Source organism: Impatiens glandulifera, chromosome 5 (genome assembly GCF_907164915.1).
Source record: "Impatiens glandulifera chromosome 5, dImpGla2.1, whole genome shotgun sequence".
Taxonomy (NCBI): domain Eukaryota; kingdom Viridiplantae; phylum Streptophyta; class Magnoliopsida; order Ericales; family Balsaminaceae; genus Impatiens; species Impatiens glandulifera.
In genome coordinates this window covers 11153258-11168272 of record NC_061866.1, presented here as the reverse complement: position 1 = coordinate 11168272, position 15015 = coordinate 11153258, and the positions used below count along the sequence as shown (strand labels likewise).

Here is a 15015-nt window from a genome sequence, read left to right as displayed (position 1 = left end):
GGCTGGCTTATATGGACCGTTTGGTAATCACTTTTGTGGCAGTTTTTTTAGGGCTTTGTTGGTCTTCTTACCCAAATGATTATTTGAAAATCCGATGACAAATGATTATTTCTAAATTTTATTTATTTAACTATAAAAAAAATCATGCTAACTAGTCAAACATGAAAAAAAAAATGTATTGATTTTTTCGATATATCAAAATTCATACATTAATTTCGATATTGTGAGATGACATCTGCGGTTCTAAAATCTATGTTCCGTTTGTACCATTAAAATAAACCAAACTAAAAATTAAATAAATTTATTATAAAATATTATTTTAGAATTCAACATTTTTAAGACTAACAAAAATTAAAAACTAAATTTAGTTCAAAAATTAGAATTAATATGAACGAACAATCGAACATAAATATATATTTCTTTTAGAAAATGACTTAATATTATTTTATTATAAAAAAATCAATAAAAAAGAATACATGGAGCGTTGAAATTAAGGCAAAATAAATTTTTGCCCTAATTTAAATAGAAACATATAACTCCATCAAGAAAAACATCAAACTAAAATAAAAAGACATCAATAAATTCAAACAAATGAATTAGAGTTTATCACGCCTTGAAATAAGAAGTTTGGGTGACTTTCCAATATGCAATGCTCTACTTTTGACATAATGACCAATTCTACTCATTCATGGGAATTCGCCTCAATGTGTATGTGAGTGCTCTACCATCAAAGATGATCTTGCCCACACATCATTTCAGACTCTTGTAAAAGCTCGTGAATTTCGTTCCATTCAAATGTAATATACAACTGTAGCAAAAAAACATTTTATGGAAACCGAGTACCATTTGCTTTAATGAGCGCCAATTCCTTGATCCTTCCATTCCACCGAAAAATTAAGAAATCTCATGAATTTGAAAAATCGCTCCCAAATCACGGATGTTAGATACATTTTCCAAAAAGATGATCCATTATTTCTTTTTCATCAACACAAAAGGCACTTTGAGTCCAGAATATCCATTTAACCCTTGATTCTATTCATTGTTCTTAATATTTCAAGAAAGACTAACCACATGATAAATTGTTACATCGGGATGACCTTATGGACCAAATCAAATAAATCAATGTTGTTGTTTTCACTCTTATTCGAACAATATCCCAAGCAATATGATATTTGAGAAAGGATAGGGAAACGAGTTGGGAACAAAAACAAGGCCACGAGAATCTACATGTCCTGCCATGTTGTCTCGCCCCTTTTTTATTTTTATTTTCGCGTCCTACTCCGTCTTCTCTTTTCTTCTTCTTCATAGATTTTTCTCTTCACTTTTTTTTCGGCAATTTTTCTTCTCACTTCTTCTTCGGCGATTTTCTTCTCATTTCTTCTTTGACGATATTCATCTAATTCGGAGGCGGCGATTTTCAGCTACTTCTTCAGAAAAGGTACATATTCTTCTTCTTTTCACAACATGTCAAATCCCTGTTATTATTTTCATCTTTCAAAAACTTTACCTTTGTCATTCTTTTGCTTTGTCGCTCGTCTTTTCGAAAATGGTAAGCCTTCAAACACTATTTGTCTTTCTCCATTCGAAATCCTATTTTTCTGTCCAACAATAACAAATTCTTTTACTTTTCAGGAGAATATCGTTTCTGAAACTTTAGACAATGTCGAAAACTATAAAATGTAAGTTATTTCTAGCTTTTTAGTTTTTTGATTCATATCTATCTATATATATATATATATATAATGATGCTTAATTTTTAAAGTGTCCGGATTGCCGGGTCAAGAGTTGTGGTTAATTTGGATATATGTGAGAGTAAATAGATATTTGGGTCGGATTGTGGGTTGACCCGCCCATAAACTTAAAACGATTAATAATAAAATTAAAAATACTATAGGTATGGTTCGAACTTGCAACATAACAAAACAAGTACAACCTTTTAACCAACTAGGCTAACAACACTTTGTATTTTAAATTCAACCCAAAATTTGATAAACGCGTGACATTTTAACAATATAAGTTCAACTTTTTAACTAACTAATATATATATATATATATATAATGATGCTTAATTTTTAAAGTGTCCGGATTGCCGGGTCGAGAACTGTGGTTAACTTGGATATATGTGTGAGTAAATTGATACTTGGGTCGGATTGTGGGTTGACCCGTCCATAAAAATTTTACCGTAATATTTTTTTACGGTTTTTTATATTATTACTCGTGAAAATGCACGGGATACATGCTAGTTGTTGTTGAAAACCCAATATTTCTATTTTCAAGACTTTCTAGTTTTGTAGTTGTAAGTTATATTTCGTAGTTATAAGTTAGACAATGTAAAAAACTTAAAAATGTAGTTTTCTATTCAAAAAAATATTTATTTTTTTTCAGTCAAAATGTCATGTACAACGTCATATAAGGCCATGTGCAATACTTTATAAGGTCATATACAGCGCCCTATAACGCCTCGTGGAACGCCTTATAAGGTCATGTGCAACGTCTTATAAGGTCACGTGTAACGCCCTATAAGGCCATGCACAACGCCTTATAATGCCATTTGTAGCGCCCTATAAGGCCATGCACAACACATTTCTTCAGCTTCAAATAACATTTAACTTTTTCTTAGTCAAAATTGTCATGTGCAACGCTCTATAAGGCAATATGCAACACCTTATAAGACCATATGCAACGCCCTATAAGGTCATGTGTAACATATTTTTTGAATTTTTTCTGTTTCAAAAAATATTTATCATTTTTTCAGTCTAAAATGTCATTTACAGCGCCTTATATAAGGTCATGTGCATCACCTTTTTTCTGTTTAAAAAATATTTAGTTTTTTTAGTCCAAAATGTAAGGTGCAACGCCTTATAAGACAACGTGTAATGCTTTTAAGGTCATTGCAGCGCCCAATGTGCATCACTTTTTTTTTTGTTAAAAGATATTTAGCTTATATTTGTTTAGTGTTGTGTTTTTCTTATATTTAGTTTATATTTATCTTATTTTGTGAAATTTCTGACTTTATTTGTTAGTGTTTTATAAAAATCTGATTAGTTGGAGGTTTGATTTAGATTATTTTAAAGATTTAGATAAAAAGGCGTTGCATATGATCTTATAAGACATTGCACATGACCTTATAAGTGCTGCACATGACATTATTAACTGAAAAAAAGTAAATAATTTTTTGAACAGAAAAAATGTGTTATATATGGCCTTATAAGGCGCTGCACATTGTCTTATAAGACGTTGCACATGATATTTTAACTGAAAAAAGCTAAATATTTTTTAAAATAAAAAAAATGTGCTGCATATAGTTTTATAAGGCGCTGCATATGACATTATTAACTAGAAAAAAGTTAAATACGTATAACTTACCACTAGAAATAGAAATAATGATCCTCGACAACAGAAACAAAGCAGTAAAAAACTAGAAATAACTTACATTTGAAAGTTTTCGATATTGGATGAAGTTTCAGAAACGATATCCTCCTTAAAAAATAAAAAAACTTGTTATTTTTACAACAAAAAAATAATGTTTCGAATGGAAAAAGACAAATTATGTTTGAAGACTTACCATTTTCTGACGACAAAAAGGCAAAGAGACGAAGGACAATCTAGTGTTTCCCAAGGCCGATATAGAGTTTCTGCAAAGTTTGAAGACAATTTTCGCTAGAGAAATATGTGATAGAGAGACAATTTGACGTCAACGTTGAGAAATGAATTTAAAGATAATTTGTTTTTATTATCATCTCATGTAAACGTGTTAGACCACATAGATTTGTGGTCTTATTTTCGTTCCACAATTTTTTTTTCCCTTTTGGTATCCTTATATAATGAATATTTGAATTGTTTTTAAAAATCACTATCAAACAATCTTAATGACACGAACTCACATTCTTTTCAGTGGGACTCCTTTCAATGATTCATCCTTATCCACTATCTCTCTCTCTTTCATGTAAAAAATGAACAACATAAATACATAATTCAATTTACCATCTTTCACTCTTTCTCCATTAAAATGGCTTCTACTTCTTCTCCAACTTTCACCTCTCCATCCACTCGATCCGGCGGCGGCACGAAACCTCACATTTATACATTCTCAAACGCTAACTTCGGTTCTCGATTCAATCAATCCAACAATCTCAATCATCTCCCGCTCTCCAGTTCCAATTCCCTCTCAAGGACTTTCGATTCCGCCTCGTGTCGCTGTCGCTGTCGCAACAACAGTAACGACGAAATTGATCCATCAGATGATTCGCCAGTGCACGACCGCTGCAAGTCGATCATCAGTCAGGTCGTAACGAACGCGATTCGGAAGCTGGATAAATATTTGAATTCTCATAGGAATCAGTTAAAAGAGGCAAGAGATGAGGATTGGGATTGGGAACGCTGGTCTAAGCATTTTGATGAGGTTGAAGAACAGGAGCGGATCGTATCAGTTCTTAAGGTACTTCTTATTCTTTTTAAAGAATTCAAACTATGAAACTGCTTGAAGATCATCACTAGTCCGCTTTGATGATAGGTTTTGCTTTGCTTATTTTTAATATATATGTAGAAAGTACACTTGAATTAGTCACAAATTTATTAAATAGAAAGGAAAGGAAAGCATGTACAAATTTTGAACTTAGTTTAGCTTGACCTAATAATTAATATTTAAATTACTGAATATACATACATACATACATAAAAACAGGTGTTTAGAGTTTTTCGTTCAACTAGAAGAAATGATGACCAGTTCTGAAAAGTCATCAACCTTCAATGCAGATTTTGGGTAAATTCCCAACCTTTAAGCTTTTGATGATGCAATTATACTGTTTTGGCTTAGCCCAAACAACACAAGCTATATATGGTCAAATGTCTATGAAATTACATCGATACTTCCACGTATTATGCACGTAGGAGATAACTCTATTTTCCCGGGGAGGGAAGTAGGTTAAATGACCGATAATACTGGAAGGGTCTTGACTCTTTTTGTATAGTTATAGTCATAGGTTACAATTCGCTTACAGTTAGTGTTTTTAGTTTTTGTTTCTGTTTTTTTTTCTCTTTTCCACTAAAAAGTGCAATTGAGATTTTCTTTATTAAGAAAAAAGACAACGTTTTTGCCAAAATAAAAGTGTATAGTTGACAAAATTGTAAATCAAGTACGAAATAAATGTATAAATATTTAGTATTTAATGTATTAAGTGAATAAGTATGAAAGATTGTAATATAAATCTTAAATCTAGTTTGAAGTACGATTTGGTAAATTATTTGGTTAGAACGAAGTAAAATAGAATTAACATGAACTTGCACTTATTATAAACTAGATAAAAAAACTAGATCTATTCGGAATAAGTGCTGATTACCAATATAAAAAAAGAAATTGTCTAGATAAGAAATATATGTTTATGGTACATCATTTTAAGTGTTTAACTTTCAGTGTGATATGAACAACCACTTGAAAGCACACTGTCTTGAAACATGGAGAGAAAGATGGGGGCAAGTGGGAAGGTAGTTTTAACTGGATCATAAGAGCAGATTTTACTGTAGATATTTTTCAATGTGCAAAAGCTTCCGCTAAATCCATATTTGCATTCCGTCTTAGACTGATATATGAAACTGCTAATAAGAGGATTTTATCCCTACCTTGCCTTTTAACAATCTAACTATCTAAGTTATTTCACATGCAAGTATAACTGCAATCTCTCTTTGTCTCATTTACTTAAGTTAAATTGTACTCTCACAACCCCACGTTGCAAGTTCTATAAAGGATTATATTAATGTAGTTTATGTGATTTTTTTTTGTTAAGAAGCCATGTCTTAGACTTTCACTAAGTTATCAATTTTTTTTTGGCTGTGATCTGAAGTCAGTTTATCTTAAGTAAAGCTAACCACCATATTTCAAGTGTCTCCCACTTAATAATATAATGATTATGGGAGTACTATGTTTCTTCTTTGGTGGCATAATTCGTTAAGGCTTATCCACCAATAGTAACTGAAGTGACAAGAGTCTTGAACTAAGAGGCTAAGGTCTCATGCTTGATTCCACTGAAAGCACCTTGATTTCCATGAAGGGTGTAAAGCGTCGCCCAAAAGAGAAGTTCAGTGTGAGAAATGGTGAAAACAAAGTTTTGGGTAAAAAGTGCACAGGCGTATAAATTTCAAGGCCAACTTTGGGATCATGTCCTTTCTTTTATAGTGCCCACTAACTATATGATGAGGTTGTATCTTGTTTCATAATTGACACTATATGATAAGGTTGTATCTTGTTTCGAAATACACAAGAACAAAACTCTATTTCATATAATTCTATCAAGCTACTTCAATTATATGAAATAGAGTTCTGTTCTTGTGTATCTTGCATCTTACATTTGAATGAAAAATCCTTGCATTATGGTATATGTTGAGGAGATGTTTCTTATTTTCACTTAATTTGATGTGTCCTGGATCCTCTGTTTGATACACCTATTTTTGCTTTTACAGTCACAGATAACCCATGCTATTGCTAGAGAGGATTACCAAGATGCTGCTAGACTTAAAGTGTCAGTTGCAGCAGCTGCTACAAATGATGTTGTTGGCATGGTGATCTCTCATCTAAATGTAGGCAGTTCATCACTTGGACTCTACCTTAACACACTAGTTTATCATAATACTTCCTTTATTTTAGTAATTACCTTGTGAAAATGCAGAAAGCAATTGTAGAAGAGCGATATCAGGAAGCATCTTTTCTAAGAGATAATGCTGGAGCAGGATTGGTGAGTTCAAACTTTCTTGTTTCTTATCCTTATATTTGAAAGTTTCCACTAAGAAACAAAGACAAAGAGAGCAATGGAGAGAAAAACTTAAAGCTTTCGGTATATTCCATGTGTAAAGAGTACTATACATGTATACATAAAATTGCCTATTTTAAGAATGAAATGTTTACAAACATTGAAAATCAAATCACATATGCATTAAATCACTTTAAAAAAAGAGATTAAAACTAAATGAGTACATATTGCAAAACAGCGATTTATGATTAAGAAACACATAAAAAAAGTCAGATTACCTTCCACGAGGAAACATTCACATCCATACTAAAAAAACAACATTCCAAATCATATAAATGATTCAACAAAACCACAGTGAGTGATCACAAAAATCAAACATCCCCAGGAAGGCTAGGCTCACAAATATCACACAAGTAAATGTTCCGACTCTTACCTTTCCAACATTTAAATCATTTACCCAAACTGTCTGTTGTTGTGGAGTCACTGGGAAACATCTGCCTCTCTAGACCTAGAAACAGAAGACGAACCGGGACCTCCAGTTCCAGCACGGACCTTGAGCCTCCGGTTACGAAGAAGGGATAGAGTTAGGTTAACTGACCTATATTAAGTTAACGATGTGTTCTGCCAAGTCAACAAGAAGAATAAGTTGGTTACAACTTCAACCAATATAAAATACTAGCTATTCAGTTTCAGGTAAAGCAAAAATTATGAAATAAGGCAGTCGGAAGAATTATAGAAATGAGCATATGACGGGAAAATAAGTTATTCCTTTTGCGAATCTATTCAAATCTCTTCTCAATTGCATGAGCTAACTCTATCCTCATCTCAATTGTAGGTTAACTACATAACAGTTGCCGTTCTTCTCTTCCTCATCCCATATTATATTCTTCTATACAATTCAGGTACTATTTTGTGATTCCAGGCAAGGTTTAGCTTCTGTTTTAATTAGCATTGTAACACTAGTATCAAAGCATTCGAACTTGCGATTGTTGACAGTTTAAGTATGGAAATCAATTGCTCTCACCTAAAGTCAGATTCAAAACAGGGAGGCGATTGATTTCGGTTATACTGTAATTGCGACGTGAATCAATTCACAAAGAAATCGGCAAGAGCAGGGAAGTTATTGTTACCGGAACTGAGGACGTGATTGGCACAATTCAGCGGTAGGTGGCCATTCAAGACTCAAGAGTGATGGCGACTTATCAAAAACTCAGACAAGTCTGTATGGAACGAGACGTTCAAGAATTATGAGATGCCAACAACAAAATAGGAACATGAGAGACCAAGGATTGCCAAACACACAAAGTTTCATCTTCAATGAGCTCATTATCGTATGAAACATCATGCTGATAATTACAGGGTGGATTTCGTATATTAGATTGATGGTTGGGTTTATGTGAAGCTACACTGTTATACATCTTTTTCTGCGTGGAAAAACTCATAAACTAAGTCCTAAGTTTTATGGCCCATTTCGAATTGTGGCTGAAGTGGGGAAGGTAGTTAGAAATTCGTACTTCCGTTAAAATGCATAATGTCATTCACATTTCTCAATTGAAGAAAATAAAAAGGCTATTTGCTGGCTCAATCTCATATCCCTAACTTTGAGCATGTGGCTCAAGTTGTTTCTACAACTTTCTTGAATGAAAGGGTTGTTTCGAAATATGGTAGTAATGTGGGGCATTACTTGGTAAGATAGTCCAATGCTACTGATGATACTCTAAATGAAGGATAAATCTTTTTTTTTTTTTGAGAACGAGGATGAATCTTTTTTGGAAGCACATTGTTCTCAATTTGTTCTTTCCGTAGGGGAGATTCCCCTGATTCTGATATTGTTCGTCCAGAGTTATCCAGAATCTTTCAAAGGTTCTTTCTCTATCCCATCCTTTACTATTCAATCTTCTCATCTAACATAATCTAACTCTATCCGCATCTACATCCTGGAAGAATATAATTTTGACCGGCATAATAGGCTTCAATCTTGTTGTCCTTCTCTTCCTCATCCCAGATTCTATTATTCTATGCAATTCAGGTACTATTATATGATTCAAGGGTGATTCGAGGCTAGGCTTAGCTTCTGTCCTAATTAGCATTGTAACACCACCATGATTTAAAGTTGTCCTCCTCTGTTACTTGATTCCTGTAAGAAACTTCCTATGTTTGTGTTATTTATAATCCTGACATTGTTTCAGGTGGGTTGGTGGTCTGGTATCTCAGAAGATAACACCGACTCTTATGGCCATATTATTCGTATAAGTGCTGAACATGGAAGATATGTGGCAAGAAGCTTTACTCCAAGGTAAGAAAATTTCTTCTATAATAATGATTTATTCTTTATTTGATTATCTGAAAAACATGATTGTGAAAGCATTTTCCTCATAAAATTTGTTAGCCAGTTTCTGTTGTGGTTTTCATGCTGCTCTTGTTTGTAATATATCTTAGGTGTCTCACCTCACTCATGTGACAGGGAACCAGTTTTTTTATTCCTTATAGTTCTGTGGTTGAAAAAATAATAAATTTGATTTGGGAACTTGGAATTTTCTTTAGCAGGATATATATATATTTCTTAAGAATATCTAGTCTTCTTGATGGCTTAGATTGCTGAAGGAATGTAAATTGCAATAAAAAAAGGCTTTGAGCTCATTTTGAAGTTCTGCTGACTGTGGTTATGAGTGTGATCTTGCATAAAGGAAATTGCACATGCATCAACATCCATAAGAAAAAGCATTGTACAACTTTCTGTTTCCAAATAGAGCAATGTGTGGTCGTTTTTGCCCAACTAGTACATATTTATATAAGTGGTCCCTCAACATATTAAGCATTTGAAACAGAGAAATCCATGCTGTAGTCAGCACTTTCATATTATTGCCAGCTATCGTCTGGTCAGTCCTGTAAATGTGAGAGTTTGAGTTGTTGGAGATCACAAAGCAATTATTAATATGCTGGTAGCATAAACTCTTATCGACACTTAATACCTGATTAGTACCGGACACCTTTGACCACGTGTATTTTTGGTCTGTATGTACATTATCATTTCCTTTCCATATAATTCTGCTTATTCTAATATTATTGATTGTAGTGAGCTGACGTTTGTAGTTTATTTTTCAGACAACTGGCAACAGCTATGGCTGGTCTTCCAATGTTTGAAATCTTTCTTACAATTAACAAGAAAGGTGAATACAAGCAGCAGGTATCTATCTTTAAATCACCTTAAATAATTCTATGATTTATCCACAAGAGATTTGTACTAATTCCAGGACATCTTAAGCGCTTATTTACTTTTTCCACTGACCAGCAAACCTATATGTCATCTAGGAGCCTTTGGTTATAGTAGGAATGTTAGTACTCCTAATGTGAATTACGTTGGAAGAATAGGGGTGGGAAGTAGATCAAGAACGACTCAAGAAATAGGTGAGAATCTTGGAGAGAATGGAATGGTAAACTCAGATCGAATACAAAGTAAATCATATCCTGCCTACAGTCCAACTTCATCATGCCCCCATCTTCTATTCACCCTCTTATTTATATATTATTTAGAATTCAGTTACAAGTCGGTTTACTCATTATAATTACATTAAAAGAAATATTAATTATTATGTTATTTTCCTATTTATTGTTTTGTTTTTTCCTTCCCTTTTGTAACGTTTGAATGCATCTTGCGTTCTTTTTAAATAAAAGTTGGCCTTTTTCAAAAAAAAAATATCTACGTTAAAAGAAATATCAATTACTATTCTAATTATTAATATTATAACATCGTATCCATCTCTCTACGTGTCATCCATTAGCCCTTCTCTTGTACACGTTGCATAGGGGCATACCATTTTGTGTAGATTGTTTTGAAGTTGACATCTACTGAATAGTGATCTTAGAACAGTGAATATTCATATCAGTTATATGACATGATATTACCTCAACTCTGCTGTTAGAAGTGTTTGATAGTAAGCAACCCAATTATAATTTTATCAATTGACTTTTCACACCATTAAAAGAATCACTCTAAAGTTAAGGTACTAGTTGATGTTTTAGGGATACCTTTCACTAGATTCAGGGGAAAAAGCGACCAAAAGAAGTGGCACAAAGTAACAACCAAGAAACTCCGATTTGGGATTTTGACCTTATTCAAGGCTTTCTATCACTGCAAAAATTGAACCAAAATAGTTGTCTATATGTGAGTATATGTGGGAAGGATATGGACTCCACCATAAATCTCTCTCCTCTCTTTCACTAGTGTTTATGTTTTCTCTCCCAAATTCATCTGCATATCAGAAGCCTTTTTACCAGCTCATTTTTCCCATCTAGTGTAAGTTGTTGGTTTTGTGGATTTTCTCTCCACCATCCGTCCCCTCTTCTTTCTATATTTATTATGCGTTAATTCCTGCATCATAGCCTTAGTTCATCCCTACCCCGTCTGTTCCAGTGAGTCATTAGATTTTCACCAAATTTATATGCATATAGAGCTTGTACTTCTAAATGCTGATTATAGAAGATGACACACTGTTACTACATTTTCACATTGTCTCCTATGTATTCACGTTATTGTCTATATGTTCAGTGAGTTTCCCTTTGCCACTGAACTAATTAGAGATATCTTCATGAACTTCAGGTAGTGTATCTAAGTCCATCAGGAAAACCTCAAGATGTTCCAGTCTCATCCAGGGGTTCTACTAGGACCTCAATTCCACTTGATTCTTATGAAGACAACAATAATCGGTTTGCGAGTCCAGATGACAATGGAGATAGCAAAGAAGATACTGATTCGGACATAACCGAGGGATTGTCTAGTTTTGAGTCTCTTTTGCGTGATATAATACCAGGTGAGGAAGTCAAGGTTTTGAAAGTAACCATTTTTGGGATGTTGGATCGAGATGTTTTATCTAAGGTAGTTGAGCAGTTTATTGAAGAAGAGGAGGACGTGGAATCAGAAATTATAGATACCGGAGATGAAGATAAAGATGAAAGTAACCAAGACCAGGGTTATATAGAAATGGATGCTGGTGATGCGGTTGTAGATAATGAGGAGCAAAATGAAATTTCAGTAAAGGTGGTGCTTGGTGATGCTCTACACAAAGTCCCTAGTAATGTGCTTACTAAAAAACTGATCCGAATACCGGCTAAACTGGAGAGAAAAGGTAGAATGGCGTTTTCATTCTCTATAGAGAAGAATGATAAGCGACAGAGAAATGCAACTGAAAAATCTCTAAAAGGTAAGCGATCTAAGCTTCAAGGTCAACGCCGCGTAGACCAGATAATGGTTGACCTCACAAAAGTCTTAGGTAGAGGAAAGGCACCAATGAAGGTCAGTTTTCAAATATGAAGACTGAAATGCTTGATTTCTATATTGATTAATCTGACTCTTGTAAATGTCCTCAGGTACTTAGAGATGTTGGTAAATTGATAAACCGCGCTCTTAATCAGGTTCAGAATCATCAAGTGCTCTCTGGTTCAACTACATTTAACAGAATTGAAGTTCCAATGTCTGCTGATCCTCTGAATGGTAATTCGATGTTGGAATTTCTTGATCAAAGTTTGCAGCAATTTCTTGATCTTATGTGGTGTTGAAGAGAAGTCTTGCATTGTTATCAGGACTATATATTGGTAGTCACGGGATCTATGCCTCAGAAATCATTCATCTAAGGCGCAAATTTGGCCAGTGGCAAGATGTTGGCTGCTCATCAGAGCCTGAAGATCTTCAGTTTTATGAGTATGTAGAAGCTGTCAAATTAACCGGGGATCATTTTGTCCCTGTTGGTGAGGTATTTTTCAGTTCCTTCATCACTTTAATTTGTATCATTCCGTTCTTATGTATATTCATTGTATTCTGATACTTGTAAATATTAGGATATGTGATTTTTAGTATAGAGGAAGAGAGTATGTAGTAGACAAAAGTATGTATTTTCTATATATGTTACAACTATGTACAAAGGGGTATAATTTATACAAAAAGATTATGAGCAAGTAAAGAAAATGCAATATGGGATAAAAGAAATCAAAAACTGTGATTGTTGCATATCTTCCATCGTCCAATTAGCATATGATTTCAGGGATAACAATTTATTCCCTAAAATCTTCATCTTCAGTTTGACATTTCAGTTGATATTTCCATAGTAAAAAATATAGATACTGTTAAATACTATCTAAGATACTGAAAATAATAAGGACACATCCCCTCTAACAACTTAATATTCTATTCCTTAGTGGATCCCATCATGTTTCCCTGTGACTGTTGCACTTGTTCCATCTCAGCCGTCCTTCTGTGTTTTTGCATGTTCTTCATGACATTTGGATCTCGGTTGGATTAGGGTCAAATATTAACCAAGTCCCACTAACAACCCAATTACTCTATTCTTACCTTAACATGGATCATATTATTACATGATTTGCATTTGTATGTGTTGTGATTGGTGTAAAATCCTCAGAAAAATGAGACACTGCCAACTCCTTGACTTGGACTTGAATGCTTTGTACATGATAATGATATTTATTGTGCTAGAAGTTTTCCTCGTCAACTCTTTGAGACAAAACTTGCTGTGCTCTTTCCACAGGTCGCTTTTCGTGCTAAAATTGGCAAAAGATATCAGCTTCCTCACAAGGGGATAATTCCCGAAGAATTTTGTGTGGTCAGTTACCTGTTCTTACTTGTTATTTCTTCACACTCATGTTCTTTCGTAGGCATTTTTTAGCCAGTTCATACTTTAGCTTATGAAGAAGTTTGGCTAGGTTGCCCGATATAGAGGACAAGGCAGGCTTTCTGAGCCAGGGTTTAAGAATCCTCAATGGGTTGATGGAGAACTTGTTATTTTGGATGGAAAGGTTGTTGCATTCACTTAATTATCTTTTACCGTAGTTCAATTTTTTTGCTTTCTAGTATTTGATACTGATGGCTTGGCATATATGCTATTTGAATTTGCAGTACATTAAAGGGGGACCTGTTGTTGGATTTGTGTATTGGGCACCTGAGTATAACTTCTGGGTGTTCTTCAACCGGCTTAAGTTGCAAGACTAGTACATGAAATAGTGCTCACTCTGTCCATTTTATTTTTGGCCATAGAGGTAAGCAAACACTTCCCCACTTATTAAAGTAAAACTAAGTTTTTAAGCATCATTTTCCCCTTTTGTAACAGATTGCTTAGTTAGATTATGCTGATTAGACCCATTTGGAGTCGAATAATTAGAGTGGCCATATTACTCATACTTGGTTCATTTTGGAAAAACGTTTTTCCTCGGATCTCATCTTTATGTGGATCGAGATGAAATCGCCCTTGAAAATAAAACTTAGTCACACACAGATTAAGAAATTCATTGGCGGTTTATGAATCTAGATCTCATTGAAAATAGTCAGTTAAAATTATTGTTTTTTTTTTGTCGTTTGGTAAAAGATTATATTTGTATCATATGATCCAGTTTATAGCGATTTTGTTTGCTTCATGATATAAAGATTATTATTTTGATTATTTTGATTTTAAAAAAACCTAACATAGATTTTTTTCTGGATTATAATCAAAATAGCTCAGAATTGTAATAGTTGAATCATGGATGCCATCTAATGAAGTGTTAAGTTTTCTGCTGTTTTATTACAGATGTGTTTTGCTAGAGAGGTTTTAAGGCAGGTAGAATACAACTTAGACAAAGAATGTATGAAGTGGGAAGGGTTTAAATAAAATACTTTGAGGAAGGATGGTTTCGGCAGAGTAAGTCTGATGATACCTTCTCGCACAGTATAGTCGAATTGATCGTTTCATATGCAATATTGCCGTCTTATAATTAGTTTGGTTATTTGTCTCTTGTCAGATAGGTCAAACTCTTTCCTTAGTAGAATTAAACGAGTAGCTGGATCTTCATATTTTGGGGAAGGTACATACATATTCTCTTGTTTTTCTTCTTCTTCAACATATTTGGTAGTAAACTGTTCAATTTAGTGTGTTTTTTTTTAAGTTGGAAATGTAAGAAGAAAATAAGAATCACCAAGTTTGGTGTTTGTTTAATAAGATCTTGTATGATATTTATTAAGGAAGAGGTTTGGGGACAAAGGCCTATTTTAGCAATAAATCAAGCAAGAGTATAAATTAATAACGTTCACCAAATGTTTTAAGACTCATTTCAATTCGTCATTTATTTATGTAATTTATCGTCTTGAATTAACCTTTTTTTAAAATAAAAATATATATTGTTCACACAGAAAACTTTTAATCAATCACTTTATATTAAGAATTTTGTTTGAAAATTCTGAGTATGTGAAGTCAAAAGTTTTTTTTGTGATATTTTTAATAATCTCTGA

At 33.5% G+C, this 15015-nt stretch overlaps 1 protein-coding gene across 3 annotated transcripts; it reads left to right on the top strand.

Moving 5' to 3' along the window:
• Positions 1–3970: 3970 nt before the first annotated feature.
• LOC124940047 (protein EXECUTER 1, chloroplastic-like) lies at positions 3971–14744 on the top strand. Of its 3 annotated transcripts, XM_047480526.1 has the most exons (14): positions 4319–4438; positions 4685–4762; positions 6457–6573; positions 6663–6728; positions 8933–9039; positions 9849–9930; positions 11344–12036; positions 12111–12234; positions 12324–12493; positions 13283–13357; positions 13458–13550; positions 13651–13790; positions 14318–14428; positions 14529–14744. In XM_047480526.1, the coding sequence occupies exons 3-12, from the start codon at positions 6553–6555 to the stop codon at positions 13741–13743; spliced, it is 1524 nt and encodes a 507-aa protein (XP_047336482.1). In that variant the 5' UTR covers positions 4319–4438; positions 4685–4762; positions 6457–6552; the 3' UTR covers positions 13744–13790; positions 14318–14428; positions 14529–14744. The 3 variants fall into 3 exon arrangements, with proteins under 3 accessions (XP_047336481.1, XP_047336480.1, XP_047336482.1); XM_047480525.1 differs by lacking the exon at positions 4685–4762 and having other exon boundaries at positions 3971–4438; positions 6463–6573; XM_047480524.1 differs by lacking the exon at positions 4685–4762 and having other exon boundaries at positions 3971–4438.
• The last annotated feature ends 271 nt before the right edge of the window (positions 14745–15015 follow it).

Bases quoted from the DNA above. Each gene is read 5' to 3' on its own strand.
- LOC124940047 (XM_047480524.1), top strand. From the start codon at position 4,010: ATGGCTTCTACTTCTTCTCCAACTTTCACCTCTCCATCCACTCGATCC. The intron at 4,439-6,456 runs GTACTTCTTATT...TTGCTTTTACAG, and splicing joins GGATCGTATCAGTTCTTAAG to TCACAGATAACCCATGCTAT. The intron at 12,037-12,110 runs GTCAGTTTTCAA...AAATGTCCTCAG, and splicing joins GAGGAAAGGCACCAATGAAG to GTACTTAGAGATGTTGGTAA.